This window comes from Delphinus delphis, chromosome 4, assembly GCF_949987515.2.
Source record: "Delphinus delphis chromosome 4, mDelDel1.2, whole genome shotgun sequence".
Lineage (NCBI taxonomy): Eukaryota > Metazoa > Chordata > Mammalia > Artiodactyla > Delphinidae > Delphinus > Delphinus delphis.
Genome location: NC_082686.1, coordinates 57,603,408 through 57,625,585, shown reverse-complemented (window position 1 = coordinate 57,625,585; position 22,178 = coordinate 57,603,408). Strand labels below are relative to the sequence as shown.

Here is a 22,178-nt window from a genome sequence, read left to right as displayed (position 1 = left end):
TTATAAGATTGATTAGTAGAGCTCTGACTTAGTAAAAATACCAATCCTTTATACTTCAGAGGTTGCACTGATATTTTATTTGAATATATTATTTAGATATTATTCGTTTATAAATCAATATTTCATCCAAGCTTTGTTGTTCACAAAACTTTCTCCCTCCTCAGACCAGAACAAGGCCCTACAATTCTTTTACTACTTTTATCAATAATTACCACTACCTATTAACTGGAGGCAATGGGCAGATGAAAACTTTTTGCTACTCTAGGGCAAAACCATCCTAGAAATACTCAGGACTCATTTACTTAAATATTACACTCAGTCATTTAGTTTCCTTGAATTTGGAAGAAAAATGTTAATCTTTTATCATCTTCCTCTCTCCCTTCTCCCTGACCCCAAAGACCATAACTACTGATATCTGGTATCTGGAAACACGTTAAAATATTCAGATCCAGGGAGAAAACCAGACCATTAATAATGAGCATAAACAGCTTATCTAAAAATACTATTGGAAACTGGCAGTGATATGTTGGAAAGATGAGTTTTGAGGAGAAATAATGAGAATCTATAAAACTATAAAGAGTAGTAGGGTGAACAGGTTCAAGAAAGCCATAAATGAAATATGGTATGATTAGTAACTGAAATTAAGATGCCTGGAGGACATATCTCTAACTCCAGAACTTGATAACAAGTAGGACCACCATGTTTCTAAAGCCACACAATTTGATAACATTAGGGTTCTAGTCATAACATAGTTTCTTAATTTTTCAATCTTCTTATTTTATCACATAAATCTATGGGAATATAAGTCATCTTACTTAACACTGTATAGCACAAATTTAGATACCAATGAACAGTGTACATATTATTCATGCTGGAATCAAAACAAAAAATTTTCATATCTATTTATAAAATTTTTAAATAGCACACAAAAGAATGGCAGCTTGCAGGAAAAAAAAATGATCGTTTAAAACTTGAAAAGATGCTGAAACTTGCTAATAATGAGATTGCAAAATTGCAATTATATATTTACTATTTTCCACCTATCAGATTACCAATAATCAAGTGGAATACATATACTGTTGGTGAGAATGTGGAGAAACAGGCACTTTCATACATTACTCACACAAGTAAAAAAACAGTACAATATTTACAGAGGATAATTTGACAGTACTTATAAAAAATATAAACACATTTACTACTTGCTGTAGCAAGATCAAGTCTAAAAATGTAGCCTGCAGATTATACTTGCCTAGATACAAAATAGCATATATACAAAGCTATTCACTGCAGCATTATCGGTTTATTAAAATATTTTGACATTGCAAACTATGTAATATACACACATTAGAATCTTAGTAGACATAAGAAAGAATGAGAATGATTTTTACCCCAAAAAGAAAGAGCTCCAGTATATCTTAAGAGGAAATGGCAAGACATGTAACAGTGTATATATGTTACCTTTTATCCGAGAAAAGATAAAATGTGTGTGTGTTTCCTTGTCTATGTTTTACATAAACCATATGAAGACAAACAAGAAATTGATAAAAATGGTTTTCTGTAGGAGGTGGTGGGGGTAGGGTAAGTAGGAATGGAAAATGGTACTAAGACTTTAGAAAATACCCTTTTATACTGTTTTGCATGTATTAGCCACTCAAAAAAAAATGTAGAAACACTCTTCCTCCACAAGACTGCGATGAACATTTACAAAAATTTACTAAAGACTATGATATATGATAATGAATTACTGGGGAAAAAAATCATAATTTTTTCAGATAGTAAATTCTGCTGAAATACTAGCTGATGCAAACTATTATATATAGAATAGATAAACAACAAAGTCCTACTGTATAGCGCAGGGAACTGTATTCAATATCCTGTAACAAACCATAATGGAAAAGAATATGGAAAAGTATTATATAGATACACACACACATATGTATGTGTATGTATGTATGTGTGTGTATATATATATATACACACACGTACGTATAACTGAGTCACTTTGCTGTACACCAGAAACTAACACAACACTGGGAATCAACTATACTTCAATAAAAGTAAATTAAAAAAAAACAGTGTTGTCTTGCTTTAAGAAGAGAAACACAGAACAACATAACAGAACTAAGAGTTCAGAAATATACCTAACATATATGGGAACTTATTTTAGGATAAGAGTGTCCTCAAACCATAGAAAAGGACAGCCAATTCAATAATTTCTGGACAATTGGTTATACCATTGGGGAAAAAACGTAGGTCACTACCTTATATAATAAGCAAACATAAGTTTTAAATTATTTAAAATAAAATAAAACATCCCATAAAACTGTGAAGAGTTTTGTATGATTTTTTAACATTTCAGATCAGGGAGAGAGGGGGAAATGGTCTTTTTAGATAATATATAACTTCCAGAAACTATGAGGAAAAAGATAAAGAGATTTTAACTCCATAAAAACGTAAACGTTCTGTATAAGACACTATAAAGTTAAAAAATAAGAGACGAATATAAGACAAAAGATTACTGTCCATATCAAAGAGCTGCTAAAAAATTAACAAGGGAAGTTCAAAAAGTAACTGAAAATTTGAAAAAAGATGCAAATAGGTGGTTTACAGAACTACAAATAGGCAATCAATTATGAAACTTCTTCCAGGAATCTATGAAGCTTTTAAATGAACTATTTTTCCAGTTTTATCAAACTGGCAACAACAACAACAGAAGTTCTACTAAACAGTATTAGAGAGGGAAATGGGTTTTAATATACTGTTTATGGGAATATAAATTAATACAGCTAGGCTGGCCAGCAATGTGACACCTATTTAAATGTAAAAAATATTCACAGTAATTCTATTTCTTTGCATATATTTTATAAATATATGTGTACAATAAAGTATATAAAAGTACACTCAATGCAGCAATTACTGTAATAGAGAAAAAAAGAAAAAACCTAGGAATATCATTAGGTAATTTGTGGTATATCAACACAATGGAATACTATTACAGCCATTAAGAATGAGACAGAGAAATAGGAATAGTTCTCAAACCTGAATGTGCATTAAAATTCACCTGGTGAGCTAGGTAAAATGCCCATTGTCTCCAACCCCTGGGATACTGATTCAGTGAAACTGAATGTGTGTTCAAGAATCTTCATTTTTAATAACCCAGAGGATTTTGATAAAGGTGGCAACATTAGTCACTCTGAAAAACATTGGTAGTAGAGTGGAAAAAGCAATTTCTATGACCACATTTATGTTTATAAAGAAACTACTTGTAGATGTAAATATGGATGATGTATACTTCAAAGTAAACTTGTGGAAAAAGTTTGGGAGGATATTTAAATTCCTAACAATGGTGACCTCTAGGGAAAGAAATAATATATTGGGGGATAGAGGGATGAAACAGAACTTTAACCGTTAACTCTAGATTTCTGTAGTATTTGGATTTTTTTGTACCAAAAATATACCTACTTATTACCTATAATGTTAAGAAAAAATGTCCTGAGTTAGTATTTGTTTCCTAAATGAAGACTCACTTTTCTAGGATTATCAACTAATAACATGACAAGCTGGTGGTATTAATTATTCTTTGCCTTCAGGCAAGACATTCTTCTTTTTATTTCCCTCATACTTATGTGTGCCTCCATGCATCTTCTCTGCAGTATGGTAATAGTTCCATTCCCACTCAAGGAAATCACCCCCTCACAATACCAGACCTCATCCTCCTAACTTATATTTAGAGGGAAAATTCTCAGGTATGAGTTTTGGCACTATTATCACAAAAGTAATGGTTAAGCAGGGGAAACAAAAGTTAAGTAGTAAGAACTCTTTCTTTCTGTGGTTTCCCGAGGGTAGAACACTGATGAGTAGAACAAGTGGGACTCTCTTCCTTAAAGCCATGGTAATATTTGGGAGCATGGCCTGGCTGTGAGGGCTAGGGACTAATGACTTCAATTAGGAATTACCTCATGAGTTTAAAGTTGACAAGTTATCTACTGAAGCGGAACATTATGAAGGCATTTACTATTACAGCAGGCTATCATTGCATGAAACTAATTAGATAGTAATTACACACTTACAGATTTCTTGGTAACCAGGAAACAGTTCTATGTATTTTGCATTTTGATATCACAACATTAATTAAAACGCAGACAGCCATATAATTAACATACGACATTATAACACATGAATCATAACAAATTATCTTACTGATGGATAATGATCAGTAAGATAATTATTCCCAAAATCTTTATAGAATTAAGAATTATTTCATCTCCAACTCAAGTTTTGACTCTCCTAAGCAAAATGACAGCAACCAGCTGACCCTTAGCAATATTTTATAGACTCAGTTTTATAGCTAGAAGAGGGAAACAATCATGTTTTTCACCTGCTGAATTTAACAGATGAGGAAAAAGTCACAATAGTACTAAATGTAAATGGTCTCTGACTCCCAAAGTCCAATGTTTGTTATCCACTGCAGATGCTGTCCCACCAATTTCCTTTCTAAAATTTCTATTACTCTTTCACATAACTGTTCATTTCCACCTAGATTTATGCTTGTGATTATGCAATTTACTCTAATCAACAACTGAGTAATTTTATCACATGTATCAAAATCCTACTTCCAAAATTGATCCATCCAGGAAGACTTCTCTGACTCCAAGGATAAAAACTGCAGTTTGTACCACTGTCAAGTCATCCAAGAAAAATCTTCCTTTTGTGTTTATTTAGCAGCACTTACATATATAGAAATTATATTTTCTTAACTAAAACCCAGGACATATGATCTGAGCCGAATAATTTTTTTTCAATTCATAAGCTTTTATAAATATTTAATTTGAAAATATTAAATAACAAGTAAATAAACTGATTTTAAGGACAAGAATAAAATTGTATGCAATTAGGGTTGTACTAAAAAATTACTAGCAACATTCTTAAAAAATTCCCACACCTGAATCTAGAAATCCTCCAGTTAGTGACTAGCTTTGTGGAGGGAGAAAAACAGCTATCCATCTGCAGCAGTTAACACCTTTAGCTAAATATTTTGTTGACATTTCACACTACTTGTCAAGTTAATTTATTTGCCAAAAAAGATGTGAGGCTATATTCTTTATGTGAAAACAGAGTTCTGTAAAGATGACGCATCTTCATCCCTAAGACACCAAACTTGTGCAAGATGACAAAGGTGGTGCCCATTGTCAGTGAGTGCACATGCCACGGAATGCTCCTCCCTGCCCCATGCTCAGGCAGGAGACTGATTATATGGTCAACCTAGGAACAGAAGCTGAGAACATCTTAACAGAAATATTCCTTTGCCTTACTCAAGCTGAAGATACAGGACATAATTTAGGAGAAAAATATTATAGTGTCACAGGTAATAAAACCCCAATACAGGGTTAGAGCCCCAGGAGGCTGCATGGGTGATAGAGAAAAAAAGCAAAAACAAAACAATTAAAGTTAAGAATAAAAGCATTATGGCTTAAACCTTCCCAAGTAGAGCATATTAATCTAGATATAGAATCTAAGACAGAAGCACTGAATCAATACTTTCACACGAATTACTGTAAACTGATTCCAAAAGAAATTTTCAATTATCGTTAAGTGTAAAATGGGGCCCAATATTCATGCCCAGAATTTTAAATTGGAATATAAACCTTTTGTTGCTAAATAAAGGAATGCTAAGACTTAGATGCATATACTGAAAATTTTGCATATACTGAAAAATAAACAAAAATAAAATACATATGCCAAGGAGAAAAACCTCTCCATCATAAATTAGACCCTACCATTCAATTTTTCTACCTTTTATTTTATATAAAAATGCATATTTTACAATGGATCGTTACGTCAATAAAACTCTATTAACAATAAGTCTTCAGCCATAAGCTTTTGTAAAAATTTGTACTCCTAATACAGTGTTGATTTGTCTTACCTATACTGGCCATAGCTTCTTTTCTTACCAATCTGTAGACTAAATTTGATCCCTTGAATGTTTCAGAGAAATGATTATATATTATTATGTAATACTTAATGTATAATGACTAGATAACATTTTGAAACAAATAATATACATTGCTTAATATTTTTTATTTCATTTTATTTTACGTGTACTCGGGAATACTTACCTGATATAGAAGGTCTTTCTGAGGCAAAGGGGGGGACTGTCCTTCATACATAGGAGGTGGTTTATGTGTGGGTGGAAGGTCGATCCTGCATTAAAAAGTTTAAAAAATGTGATTGCCACTTTTAGCAAAAAAACAAAAAAAAAGGGTGGGTGGGGGAAACATTCAAGATTCGCTTAAGTTTTGAGAATATTTTCCTCATACTAATATTTGTATTAGCATACATGTTTAATTCAGTTCTTACATTTCCATTAATCAATCATAATTGGAAGAAAAAAGTGAACTGGTTTTAAAGGTTCTAATGTTTAGGACTAATCTGAAATAAACAATTCTTTGAAAAATCTAAAAAAGCAAATAGAAGTATTTTTTGAACATTATTATTAGGCAAGTAATCTAGTATATGACTAATTAAGTACTGCACATTTTTACATATGACTATGCCTACCAACATTTTAAATATAGTCAAACATGTGTAATGGAAAACACTTTCCTCCAAAGTGTCATAATAGTGATTTAAAAGACTGTATCTTAAAATGATAATGAAAAAATATGCTTATACTATATTTTGGAAATACTTCCATAATTAGTTTTCAAAAGCCATGGTCATTCTTAGAATATTCATCATGTAAATTAAGATTTTCAATCTACAAACCATTATAAATCTTGGCACCTGAAATAAATGAAGAGACCATTACATCCTTGGGGAATGCATTTATCTTTGCCAAAATGACCTAATCTACTAAAAAAAAGTATTTTCATATATTTTTAAATTGTTGCATTACAACAAAAATAGAATTAAATATACCTTGTAGCTCTCTGCATTTTAGAAAATAATTTTTCATATATTCTCCTACTTTTGAAGATCACAGATAACTAATTTTCAGTAATTGAGATCAGTAAATCAAATAAAAATTTTACCTATATTAAAAGATAAAGAGGATGAAAGCTATAGAGGCCAAAGAAATTACAAATTCTCACTTCTCCATGTGGGCACGAAATAATATTTTAAATGAAAAGAATTCAAATAATAAATAAAATGATTACATGGATGTAATTACTAGTCTACTAGTAAATTATCTTTTGGAAATTATAGAAAAGTTTGAGATAATCTGGCAACTAAGATGAAGTTAACCACAAGCTAGATACTCTTGAAATATTAGAGGAATCGGTCTTACAGGTATTAGACTGAAAGGGTATTTTATAGTCCTTTTATTTAAAGTAATTATTTCCTTTAATGTAACAAAAATCACAGCAAATGTATAGCTGCAAGATGCCGTAAGTTATTCAGGTGAGAAAACCAAGGTTCATGGAGGTGATGTGACTCGTTCATGATCATACCACTAATTTGATCGTAATAGAGCTAACACCCAGGTGTCCTTAATCCAAAAAGATCAGTGCTCTAACTGTGCCAGATTAGAGAGGCAGAGACATACACAAAGCATTTATGAAGAGAGAAGAAATACATTCCTTCAGAGCCAGCCTCATGTCCTCATATAAAATCATTAATAACCACACAAGAAATAATGTCATTTGTATAGAACTTCACAGTTCAGAAACATCATCTTATTCTACTCTTATCACAGCCATGTGAGGTAAGCAGGAAAAGTATTATTCACATTTCACAGATGAAGCAACAAAAGCTGCTGATGGAATTAAGGGAACTGGGACTTCGGTCTTTTGATTATACAACAGAGTGCAATTTCTGTTTTGTAATTCTATCTCATGATTAGGTCCAAAACATTGCTTTCTCTTTAAATAAAAGCACATTTTGTAATTCACCAAAACCAAATTTCTTTAAGATAAAAGCTTTAAAACTCAATGTATTTAATAACTTCTGGCAGTTTAGAGTTAGTTATATCTATACATAAGACAGGCATAAGCAATTTAAAGAAGTAATTTAAACTTCTAAGATTTTTTATATCTGTCTTTCAACCACTTCATGGAAGACCTGCATTTTTATTCAGAAGGCAGGACAACGTAGAGTCATTATGTTACCATTTGGAAAGGTATGTAATATACTGTAGGTTAAAAAGGTGTCTAATATATTTGTCTCTAGCAGCCAACTGTTTATTTACCAAAATGTAGTCAGACTTCCTGACAAAACCAGTCATCTTACAAAGACCTAACAGTATCTTTACTTCCATCCCTCAGACAGTTTTCATATGAGTAGCTGTAAAGATAACGACTGCCACATACTGAATATTCATAGTTGAACACAAGCAAAAAATTTACCTACACTTTGTCAAGGTAGGATGGTCTCTTTTTTCGAGGAGTCAACAGCACAGTCACAAAGATGGCAATGATGAAAAGGGCAAGGACAGCTCCAATTACAGCTCCAGCTACAGCTATAGAAGAGGTCTGCTTAAGTGGAACATCTGTAAAGTAACAAAAATTAGGTTTTTTAAACAATTTTAAGAGTTCTTGAGTTTGTGTCCTCTGATTTCTACAATGTGCAAGGACTGATTAAGTATGTTATCCAACCACAAGTTTAGAAGACCCCAAATTTGATTCGTTACTTTTTGGAGCATTATGCTAACACATTTATTCCTTGCAAGATGTCACCTTAGCACTCCAACTTTACTTTTTTAAAGTGATGAAAAGAATAGCCCCAGTCAGGTATCAATGAGTGAATCTACTGTCAACGGGCAAAGAATGTCTGAACGAGAAAAGAAGATAGAGAAAAGGATGAAAACTAAGTTCTTACTCTAAAAGGTGATAAAAAAAAAATTCAGTATTCTTTAATGGAGTTAGCCAACAATGTATTGAATAGATTTTTACCTTTCATTCCATTAAAAGAAATTCTAAGAAACCAAAAACCTTCAAGAAAGGGAAAACAACACTAAAAAACAGAAAATATCCCAGACGTAATAAATAGTCAAAAAGTGACATTGCAAAATCTAAGTTTTTAAAATAGAAGTATTATTAAAACAGTACTTGCTGCAGATAACTTCCTTTAGTTCACACACATTTAATACAAATTACACTTTAAGATAGTGTCTATACTACAAAATTAGGTAAATTCTTCCCTGTCTCCTGGCTATAGAGACACTCTATCATTTCTGAATACCAATTTCTCTTTTCCAGCCTGCATCACAAAATTTTATAAGAAAGGATGTTAAAAACATACTTAGTAGTTAGCATTTCACACAATTCTAAAAAAAATGTCACCCTACTTTATGAACTCCCAATTAAAGGAATTTACTAAAGTTATTTTCAAATATAAGTATTATGGATATGACAAAACCATCAATCCTTATGGGTATTATTTTGACAATTACAGCCATATTAAACCCAATAACTGAATTTTGTGAAGCAACCCATCAGTTACAAAGAACCTTCAATATACATGATTTTATCTTTCTAACCAGTAAGAAAGATATTTAAGGTAACATTCTATAAATGAAGATACTGCTATTCTAAAGTTAAATATTCTGCCCAAGGTCATTCAGTCAATGAATAGGAGAGAACACAGGGTGAAATAAAGCTAGGTTAGGGCAGGATAGAAACCTCCACCCATAAGCCCTTTTTGGGAAATGGTTTTTCGCAACATCTAACGTAGTCTCTCCTTTTGCGTCCCCTATTTGGAAACGCCGAGCTCTTAGTCTTCAATTAAATTGACGTTCATATACACCCTTAAATAATTACAATTACTGTTGGAATCCAGACATGGCAAATTTAAATAGAATTAAGCACTATCAGTTTTGAAATATGTTTTACCTACTTACCATCACGGTATTTCCAAATACATACATAGTGTATTTAGAAGCATTTCCCAACTGTTCATATTAAAATGTGATTCATGTGGTGTTTTAGATTGCTAAAAACAACATTTTAGGGCTTCCCTGGTGGAGCAGTGGTTGAGAGTCCGCCTGCCGATGCAGGGGATGAGGGTTCGTGCCCCGGTCCGGGACGATCCCACATGCCGCGGAGCGGCTGGGCCTGTGAGCCATGGCCGCTGAGCCTGCGCGTCCGGAGCCTGTGCTCCGCAACGGGAGAGGCCACAACAGTGAGAGGCCTGCGTAACGCAAAAAAAAACAAAAAAAACAAAAAAACCCACAACGTTTTACTTTCTTGTCAATTATAAAAATCTCTTCAGCAAACTAATGATCTTGTGTTTATTAATGGTTCATTAGCCTCATTCTAGACTAAAAATCTTATACCAATGAGCTCCAAGGAACCCAATCTGATCTTTCAAATACTGAATAGAATCTAAAAATATACAATTATTTTAAACAATATAACCAGCTTCATTGTTCAGGATGTTACCCTCATCTGCTAATACATACCTGGTTTATCTTCCTGTTGTTGCTCATTTCTCTAATCACTACTAACTCCATTTGAATATGTGCTACATGAGAAAAAGATTTGAAAACTAAGCCAGTCAAGTATTACTCTGCTCTTATAAATGTAGAAAAAAGACTTGGGATGATTTAGGGCTAGTCTTATCTTCTACACTATCACTTTTCCCACCATGTAAGTTGTAGTTTTGTATTCGGTTTTTAACAATAGGCCAATTGAAACCTATTAAGATTACATGACCAAGGTTATTTGACAAAGGTCATACACCTTGTCAGTGGCAAAAATAAAAAATCCCAATGTGTCAAGTATGCTACCTATTCTACACTAGTCTAAAGATTTCCTTTTAATGGAATTTTTTCTTTTGCTAAGGAATAAAGTGGCCCTATCACTTTTGCCCAAGTGTGGAGAATTTAAATTTGGGTGTTCTTATTTTGATGATAATGACAAAGTTGATACCATATTTATGTAATACTTCTGAAATTATGTTTCAAAAACTCAGGTTACTCTTTGAATATAATTAGCCCAAATTAAGATTAACAATCTTAACACATTATATATATATATATATATATATATATATATATATATATATATATATATATATATATATCACTCAATCCCAACATATCATTATAAATTCTTCATCAAACCTCACACCTCCTACAAGCAAGCCTTTCATTTAATCTTAGCAATAATATTTAATTTGGTAGTGTTTTGTAAGTAATAAATCAAAATCAGACTTTTAATATCCTAATGTAATTCCCAACTCTGAATATATACTATTTTTAATATCCTGAAGTAATTCTCAAGTCTATATAAATACTATTCTTTAAACATTTAAATTATGGTCTACTTATCCAATTCTGTCCCATTAGTCTTCTAATTTCTAGCTCTAGAATTCCATAACTGAGAGGTGACTGTATGTATACTGTAACTCTTCCTTCTATTTTAATTTGAGCATATTTATTTCACTTGGTTCCATTCATTCTTTATTCATCTCTAACATTTTTTGCACACCTCTTCTCAGTATTGGAACAGGCTAGTAAGTGCTGAAATGAGGAAGTGGAAGAAAAGTTAGGTAGAGTCCATTTACCAATTGGATATCCTGCTCTACATAGGTAAACTGATTAAGTACATATATGACATATATATATTTCCTTTTCTGATTCTTCAACTTACTGAGAAAAGAAGAAATAATATATTTAAGAGTATTAAGATTTTAAAAGTATTAATGGGTGATGAACACTAGTATGAAATGCAAAGGAAGAGCTCAAGTTTCTTGCATTCAAGTCAAAGAATTTTGATGAAAATTGAGAATTTAGCCCCAACACTGCCTCCCCACATCCCTGTCCTCATAATCTACATAGACCCTATATTCCAACAAAACCACTACAAGCAGAAAAAAATTTAACTAAGTAAATGTATAAAAATTTGGCATTTTTCAACATTAAGCTAGTTTACTGAGTGACTGACATGAAGCAATATTACCTTACCATAACCTAAGGAGATGTTCTACTAAATCTAATTGTATGCTTACAAGCAGCAGAAAACAAAAAGACAAAAGCATTAAAATATTTAGTATTAAAGGATTCGTGCATGTCTCCCAGAAGAACATCTTTCTGTTATCACAGCTGCTTATTAACCCATATACATTGGAAACTCACCTCCAAAAACAGAAAAACAGCATTCCTCAATACAACCAAAGTACACTATCCATAATTAAAGACACCATGCATATATCTTATGGAGAAAGCTATTAAAAATCAGTTACGAATCATACAAAAAATTTAATACAGACAGGAGAAATAACTTTCATTACTTTTTGAAAAAATATAAATATTATAGATATTAAACTGAATTATAGTTTGTCTTTGTTTTCACTGATACAAGTGAATAAAGCCTACGTAAAGGCTATTCAAACATGTGCTCACCTGATTCACACCTGAAACTGAGGCATTATAAAGTTTTTAAAAGTTAAATACTATTCTATACACTAAAATACGTGTTTCTGGCAATTTCCTAAAACCATTTAAAATGGGTGAGTACAGAAATCCATAGTCCCTTTTTACACTTACATTAAAACACCAAATCCCAACAATTGAGATGTTAAGTTTCATCCCTCTTTTTCTTCATTTCCTCCACCCAAACTTCTGTGATGCCATGGATTGATTCACAGCTTAATGTAAAACCCTACGAACTTATCTTCCCAACTTTCATTTGGGATTAAATTCATATATCCCCATAATACATGTTACTGTATTACCAAATTTTCCCCATATGCCCCACTGTTTTATTTTTCAATAGCCGTTTTAATGCTTATCTTTTCAATACAACATCTAAGCCTTTATATCCATCCAAATATTTATCTCACTATTTTTTAATAGAAGTCCTCTATTTGGGTCAGGACAGTCTCCTCAGCTTCTCATCCAACAAATTACCAATAGTAACCAAACATGTGCCAAGCCTTGTGCTAGGAATGCCAAGGATAAATTTTACACAGTTCCTGTCCTCACAATAGAGCAAAAGCCTCAAGGTAGGGTCAGAGAATCCATAAAAATATTTATTTTCCAATGAAGTATAGGAAGAAATCATCACTTTTCTAAAAAAAGAGAGGGAGAGGGCATTTAATAAAAATTACTATTGTACTAGTATGGATTGGCACTGGTAGCCCTAGTTGGTCCATGTGTCAGATGGCACCCTGCCACACAGGGCACCCAAAATTTCCTATAGGAAGTGTGGAGTGGGACAGTTCCAGAATGAAAGTAAGTAAACAGTTACATCTTTACTTGGTTGTCCCTCTCAACATAGCATCCTGTGACAGACATTATTGTGATGTATGGGAGCTCAGCTGAATGAACTAAAAACTTATCTAGATTTAACTAGAAGTCAAAAATGTAAAGGAGGCATGACATGCGTGCTCTGACAGGTGAACATCTGACTCATAAACCAAGTGAGGGTATCAGTGTTAATCCGTGTTATATACTAGTAGGCATTTAATCCAAGTAAATGCCATTCCTGCAAAGAACTGACAGAATGTAAGATAACACCAATAATGTACGCACAAATAACAACAAAACCCCACAAAAATGGCAATGCAAATAACTTCTTCCTAATACATAAACTTTACCAGTTACATTATGAAATAAAACCATGGCAACCCAATCAGATGTGACAAATGAACCCCCCCAATCAAATACATTTAGAAACCAAATAAAACAAATTTATATTCACTCTTATTAACAACAAACCTCACACTAAACCCATACTGTGCTGAAATAGCTAATGTGAGTGGTGATTAGCATGATACTGAAAAATCAAACACCTTGAACATGGTAGCTCTAAAAAAAAGTAGCTGGGATGAAAACTGTTAAGGTTCCCAACAATGAACTTCTTTCATTTGAATCTACTTGTTTTTGAGAGGTGGCTTAGCTTTCATACCTAAAAACAAGTGTTAAAATATACTCAACATGGACTTAAAACTTTGAAACACTGAATCAAAAAGTATAAAACCAAGATTAAAAAAAAAATGAAGCACAATTATATGGTTTTCTCAAAAATGTTTTAGCAAGAAAAAAAGTTAACTTTTAAAATGAAGCACAATTATATTGTTTACCCAAATATTACTGTTTTAGTGAAAATAATTAGTATTTTAAAATGTTATTTCAGCAGATTAAAAATTTGTTTTTTGTGAATATTTTAAAATGCATATAGCAAAATTCTATGGTAGCACATATATAATTTATAAACATACATATTAGGACTATGAGTACATACTAATCTTTAATTGATAGGCACAGTCAAGAGTATTGAAGAGCACTGATCTAAAGAAGATAGATAATAACTAGAATAAAATGTGAGGTTACAATAGAGGAGATATAAGTTGATAAAAAAGAATTATGAACAGCAAGTATTAATTCTACAGGGAAAAGTTTCATAAAACTATAATTTGAGCTGGACCTTGAATATGGACTGGTTTCCCAATATGGCAAAGGGAGGAAAGGGTATTTCAGGTAAAGGGAGCAGCATGAACATAATTATTAAGACATTAAAGCACATGGTGTGGTAAAAAAAGAGTTAATAGATCTAGAAATTATGTAGGTTCCCTGTTAGTAGATCTAGGCTTTGAGCATCAAATGGCTGCTAATATTGAAAGAAAACAAGGTAAAGACTACACGCCTTCTGATAGAGGAACATACCACCACTGAAGTAACCTTGCCCCCCAAATTAAACCTTAATCTTATCAAGGCTCTAGATCTGTCAACTTACAGAAAATACAGAGGTGCAACTGGCACAATCCAAACTGGAAAACTGCAGGACAGATGAAGCTGTTTCTTCACCAAAAAAACTGCATGGGAAAAGTGCGGGAGTGGGGAACAGCACACAGAGAACACACAGATTAAAAGACATCTCAACCAACCAATGTATGGATCACATTTGGTTACTAGCTAAAACTGCAAAAATATATGATTAGAAATTTGAACACTCACTGGATACTTGATATTAAGGAATTATTCATTTCTGGTGTAGTAATGAATCTGTGGTTACTTTCTCTAAATGTTCCTTAACTTTTAGAGCTACATACTGATATATTTACAGGTGAACTAATGGCAGGAGGGATTATATAGACAGAAATTTAAATAAAACAAGACTGACCATGAACTGACAATAACTGAAGCAGGTACATGAATATTCATTTCATTATTCTGTCTTACTATTGCATATTTTTTAATAATAATCTGTTTTTTAAACAGGAAGGTCAAAGCCTCTAGGTCTTGTTTCCTCTAGCTTTTAGATCAAACTGTCCCTTCAAGACTTGGTTTTCCCTGAGATATTTCTCATAACTGAGACTGTGAAATCAGGTATCACATCTATGTAGAAGTATTATGCATGAAAGGAAATAAGGCCTTGAATTATTCTCAAGTTTTGAGATTTATACTTTAAAGTTATTCTGCTAAACTCACTTTCACTAGGCTTCATCCATAGTGCCCAGCCAGAACAAACAGCAGCTATTAACTAAAAGGCAAGTGAAATAAAACATCACAAAATTGAATCATATTTTACCCTTCAAAATTGAAATGAACATGATAAAATAACTATTATCAAGGCTCGAGAAAAGAAATGACCCCTAAGGGTAGGTATATATAGCAAAAGCTTTTGTAAGCAATGTTTGGTTTCAAGCTCTTGATGGAAACCTATCACTACTCATCTCAAAGTAGACATGTACTTTAAAAAAAAAGTGTAGCTTACTGGAATAGAAGAAAACAGAAATGCATAAACAGAAACAATTTTAAAAAAAAACACCAAAAAGTTGGTATACTCTGTACAGTATTCCAAAGATTCTTTCATGCATGAATTTTTACTGGTATAACAAGAATGAAACCAAACTTAATCCAGTCAAATTGTACATTATTTGAAAAAAACTGCTGCTTTCTCTAAAATAGTTTGAAGTTTAGGGGGAAAAAATGTATCAAATTTTAATTTATTTTATCTTAAAATATTTTAGGTTTTATAATACTGTTTGTTTATTTTATTTTTATTTTATTTTATTTTTTTGGCCGAGCCGCGCAGCGTGTGGGATCTTAGTTCCCCGATCAGGGGTGGAACCTGCACCCCCTGCAGTGGAAGCATGGAGACTTAACCAACAGACCACCAGGGAAGTCCCTGTATCATAATTTCAAATGTCAGAAATGAGGAACAGGGAGAAGGTAACTACAAACAATAAGAAACAATGTCATTCCTACTCAAAGCAGCTCACAAGCAACAAGTTAAAAACACTAAATGCCAACTTAAAAAATATTTTATGAAATGTGTTAATTCCAAACTGAAAGCTAATATATAAAAATTTGACTTAGTCAAAGTCACAGCAAACATTTAAAATTTATTTTAACTTCTAGGACTAGAGCTAGAAGATAATTCATGACTGTGGAGAATGTTACTGATGATATGTATATATGAGATAGGAATTATATGATTAATTAAAAGTAAATTTTATAATGGTTAACATGCCAACTTAGATGCTTCCTCAAACTTTATTTAACTGTATCCTTAACCTGATATAGTCTTGTTTGGAAAGAGAAATAAAATAGGTTTCTAATTCCACAAAACATCATTAATTAAAGGAAACTAGGTTACACACACACACTCTCTCTCTCTCTCTCCAGCAAAAATCAAAATGCGGACAAAGAAGGTAATACAGAGCCATAGGCTTGTTACAGAAATATGCCTCTTAAGAATTTTTTTAAAAAACTTTTATTTAAAGATTTATTGAACGGCTATTGGGGCTACCACCTGATAAGTAACTTGGTTAAAAAAAAAAATCCCTGGTACACATTAAAACTAAATATATCCCAATATAACAAAAATTTGAGAAAAGAGCTTTTTATGGATGATACATTAACAAGTAAATAGGAAAAACAATCCAATCTGTAAATCATTCCCCTGTTAGAATTAAAAAATCAATATGGGTACTATTTCTTCCTTTCTTACACTTTACATTGATTACTTCCACACATTAACAACTTCTTGTTCATACTTTGTTTCAGCAGTATTTACCAAAAGCAAAATCAAACTAAAGTCAGATGTTTTTGCATCTAATATTACTACATTTCTCTCAATTTTTGCACTTATACATTGTACTTCCTATAGCCCCTTATGCGAACATTCAGCCAGGCTTACCATTATAACTTTCCTATATATGGCTATCAGAAGCAATACCTACTACTGAAAAACCCTAATGGTTTCTTTAATGTTAGACTTATCAAACAGAAACCTTTCAGGCACATGGTAAAATACTATATCTTTCAACTATAAAGTACTTCTCAGATACCACTTTTAAAGTCAACCCCTAGCCTATTAAAGTTTCAACATATTTTAATAAAAATGCAAAAAAGGGAAAAACAAAGAGTTGAATTCATCTCCACTGTATCACTGAAGTACTTTAACTACTGCGAAAGAAAACTCTAAAGTGAACACAAAAATGAAAAACCAGTTCAAATATAAAGGCAATAAACATGGCCAAAATAAAGTAAAACTATTCTTCCACCTTTTCCAAGAAGAGAGTAGGAGTTCAATACATCAATTAGCTGTGCACATTACTGATACTCAAAAAGTAATTTAAAAAATTGTTTATTAATATGACTATGTTTACAAACAAGTCTCTATGTACAGTAAACATACATAAAGCTCTAATAAACAATAGTGCAATGCTTCAGAAAGTCTTAAGCACTAGTATCATATCATATTCTTAAAATTCTGAAGTCTTTTAGTAGCTTGCCAAATGATTTAGAAAGGATGCAGAATATATCAAATACTCACTTGCAGTGTTCCATGTCACTCCCTACTGCCAAAAAAAAACCCCAAAAAAACAAACCAACAAAAACTAAACAAAAAACCCTAACCACACAATGGTCACTATTTAAAAGAAAGTTCATGATCACTAAGTAGATATTTATATTTTAAAACACAGTTCTTGGAATACATTGCTAATTTCCTTCGGATTAGAGTCAAGTCGTGATTTGTACAATATTCTAAATGGGATTACTCTTCTCAGATTCATATGACACTTCAAACCACTAAAGAGGATATTTTGCTCAAAAAAGCCACAAATTTATATCTTCCATGGAAAAAAGTTTTAGACTCATCTTTCTTATGGCCATATCATTGCTAACATTTAAATAACAAAAAATAAAGTCACTTTGATCATAAGGTATTATCAAGAAAGTTTTTCTTCCAATGACTGGGACCAAAGAGTCTTAATATTGGTCAGTGGTTAGCCATATTTAAACCAAATATTTTTAACAAGACATCAATGAACTTAACTGTATCCTTAACCAACACTTTACTGTTATACTAAGTGTTTGAGGGAGAGAAATAAAATAGATTTCAAACTTCCACAAAATACTGCTATGTTAAAATAAAGGAAACTAGGTTATAATCACTGAGAATAAAGCCTTCACTACTTGCAAAATTCTATGAACATGTTAGAACTTTGCCTTATAAAAACACTTTTTTAGATTTGATGAGGATTGGGAAGGGAGCAGTTGGGAAGGTGAAAAAAAAGTACCTACTTTGCCGTTTTATTAACAAAATAAGTTATTTAATTTATGATTCTCCTGCTAACTTCTATTTCAACTCCCTGGAAAAACTCCTAAGGCAATTCTACACAGTCCTTTTTTCAAATGAATCATCAACACATAAAACATATTCTTTGGTCTTCAAAATAGTTGTCATCATTATAATTGTATAGGACTCCACTGTAGAAGCAATTTAATTACCTAACAAAGAAGATCCACATTTGAAGATTTAGGTAAGATTTCTTTTTCAAAAGATACATGATTTTGGAAAGGATATACTTAATTATGTAAAAAACAAAAAACAAAACAAAAAGACCTCATGACGTTTCCAGTTTTAATTGGAAAAACAAAAATCTTGAAACACATACATACATTTAGGAGGAAAAGGGGGATGGTTTGTCAATATCGATCAGCAAGTGCTAGTGATTGGTTCTATAATTCAGATTTTTTCTTGTTAAATCTCAAATTTCCAAGTTTATTCTATTTTTTTCCTATATATTTATCCATTTGAACAACATCAATAATAAATGACTAAAACAAGATGGTCTACAAAATTCTCTGCACAGATTCTTGGCTGAAATGTTTGTCTCATTTCTAAAAATGGTACTCCAATGCTTGTTTTACCCATGGTTTTCCATATACTGAAATGCTCTCTCTGTACTCTATTAAACTATGTACCATCTTTTCATTATTATTATTATATTTAGGACATAAATCATTAAAACAAAACTACCACTTCATGTACCAAAACCTATGTTCACATGACAATATAAGCACTGCCCTCCAGAGATGAAAAGATTGTAGTAATTATCATGTTTAAAAGGCATGTTTTTATTACTCTTGTATGTATTCTGGACAAAAATATTGATCAGCTAATTATGCTCTTCCACACATCATGTTCACTGAGTGTACTACCACAGTTTTTAGTGCAACAAAATACCTTTGAAAAGCCACTCTACAGTAATTATGGCAAGGCTCATTAAAATGCAGAGGTAAAGATTCCATTTGTATAGAAACATAGAAAATAATGTCTGAAAAGAAAAGGTGTTTCATCAGGCTGAATTTTTTTGTATACTAAAAATATATATAAACATTTCTTGAATTAGTTTTATAGTCAATTTTGATGTAGTATCATTTAGTGGTGATAAATTTTGAGAGGTATATGTTTAACAAACATTTTACTTGAGATAATAGTCTTAGGTAAACATTTAATACACAATGCCAAGGTAGTTTCCTTTTTTTTTTTTAACTTTTGTACCAAAAAAGTCATTCATTTAATGTTGACATTTCTTCTTACCTGTGTGCCTCAGACCAGTAAAGTACTCTGCATTAAAAGTTAAATCTTGAAACAGTAGTACAGCATTGAAAAAAAAACTGTAAAGCAGCTCAGATACACTGAACCCAGATTTTACATTTCTGTTTGTCAAATTAGAATATAAAAAGCTTGAAAATCAAGTTGAAAAGCTTATTATTCCTCGAGAAAAAGTATGAACAATCTGAAAATGATCAACTAGTATGAATGAAACATTGTACATAGTTAAGTCACATTTAGTGGCTGCTAAACATACCACTCCCTCCTGGAAATTACGGAACCATCTACATGTGAAACTAAGTCATCTTCATTTTCATCATACTGTTCATCGCTGACGAACTTCATTCCCATTTTTAGATCTTCATAATAATCCATTGGTCTTTCAAACCTACTGAGATTTTCTACATTGTTCCACTGCGTTTTTTCATGCTCTTCTAAATAGTCTTTCCGTATTAGATTGTTCACTGGATTTTTGTTTTCTTTTTTTACACTGTCTGGGTAAGAATCAAGCTCATCTTGTTGAAGAACATCTATCTGTGATTCTTTTTGCATATCTGACGGTGGAATGTAGTTCTTGGCAAAGTAGTCTCCACGAAACGTCCGTCTTCTCCTATAGCAGAATATTCCAGCCAAAACACTTACAAGTACTACGAAGAGAGCCCCACCCACTACACTAGCAATGATTGTGCCAATTGTGTCATCCTTAATTGTTGCCAAAGTTGACAATGGGAAGGGCAATTTTTTTGGTTCTGTTGCTAGATCCTCGAAGTCAGCAGTTGAGGGATGCCATTGAATGGTGGGCTGAAGGGTGGTAGTAGTAGGAGGATCTAATGGAAACGGTAAAGATAGACAAGACACAGAAAGGCAAAGAATGTCAATGCAGGCTGATTCAGCAGCAAGTTGAAAAGACAGCACAGTTAATGAAAATATATTCATAGTAACAATAGTTTTTCATTCTTAATTTAAGATTAGAAAGTAGTGATACTTCTACATGTAAAAAAAAAATAAATCTGACACTTAGTCAGTTACCAATTATGTAAAGGGAATGAAAAATTATGTATGGCATAAATCCTAAATTATTCTATTCCAAGTTTAAGTGTGACACTGTATTCTAAGAAATACTTTTTCTTTTAAATTAAGACTATTATTTAAGTGTCCTATATACAGCTGGCTTAAGAATTATCATTACTAAAAAATTAAATCGAATCATTCAAATGTACATTTTCTTAGCCAGTAGCACAAGGAAATAACAGAATAATAAAAGAATGAAAAAATTAAAATATGTTTTCTTGAAATCCATCTTTACCTAATATAGTTTATTTTTGTAAGAGCTGAACTTATCTTTAAAAGAATGAAAAACTATAGATTCTTGTTAAGTGGCCATAGTATAAGCTGTTGACTTAATAATTCTCTCAAAAATATTTTCCTTAAATAAAGAAAACTCTTTAATTTTTAGAAAGGACATATGTAGTATATACCATTATTTAGTGATTTAAAAAATAAAAAGCACATATTTATGTTAGCCAGATGGGCTATTAACAAATGAGACCAATAGACAAAGTAAAAACATGTTATAAACTATATAGTATTATAAAAATGTCATCATCATGTCTATACTCCATGGGTAAGATATGAACATTAAGGAAACTGAGAAATTTCAACCATGTCTGCAAAATTCAATGTCACATTGCTTTAGGATGGAGTCTCAGAAAGAGCAGCTAATATTTTAGAGAGAACATTCTAAGGATACTTAAATATTAGATGCAAATGATCCTGTGTATTGCCATTAGATTACAGAGTAAATAGCCATTAATATTAAAAAGCAGCTAAACATAAATAGTAAAAATTAAAGATTGGTTAATTATCAATTAAGTGGTATTTGTAGGTCATGTTACACAAAATTCTAGAGTTTGAAGAAAGGATGACTTCAAAAATCTTGAATTTCTTCATTGATAAAAAATAAATGACCCAAATGGTAATCTCTTATAATTAATTTTTAAATGAGTGGTACTGACAGAGCTTTTAAAAAGTGATTGTTAGAAAAATACTAAATCTACATGGGGTAAGTTATTCTAAAATTACAAGCTAAAGAAAAATACTTACTGAAACAGGTTTCATCACGGAATGCCATATGTATAGAATGTAGTAAAACTTTAGCAAGTACAGTGTAAAATGTAACAAGTACATTATAAGTAATTTCCTATGAGTTTAAACCAATATAACAGGCAATCCAGTCAAGTACCTTGAAGTGAATTAGTTATCATATTATATGTAAGTAAATGAATCAAAGAAGAGTTTTAATTTGTGAGAACAAATTCACTAGTTGTACAAATTCAATCTTAAAAAAAAATTGTGAAATTGCAGGATCATTTCTATTATAAA

The 22,178-nt window shown here is 31.8% G+C and overlaps 1 protein-coding gene across 4 annotated transcripts in view; it reads right to left on the bottom strand.

Moving 5' to 3' along the window:
* Positions 1–22,178, bottom strand: part of NECTIN3 (nectin cell adhesion molecule 3) — a 146,853-nt gene that overhangs the window by 52,337 nt on the left and 72,338 nt on the right. The window contains exons 6-7 of one of the 4 annotated variants that reach the window (XM_060010614.1): positions 8,350–8,488; positions 6,117–6,201 (exon numbers count right to left, since the gene is read on the bottom strand). In XM_060010614.1, coding sequence (XP_059866597.1) covers positions 6,117–6,201; positions 8,350–8,488 — 224 coding nt within the window. Of the gene's footprint in view, positions 1–6,116; positions 6,202–8,345; positions 8,489–14,678; positions 14,758–18,804; positions 20,624–22,178 lie in introns of those variants that run through there. The other 3 variants (XM_069540630.1, XM_069540631.1, XM_060010613.1) reach the window with 3 other exon arrangements.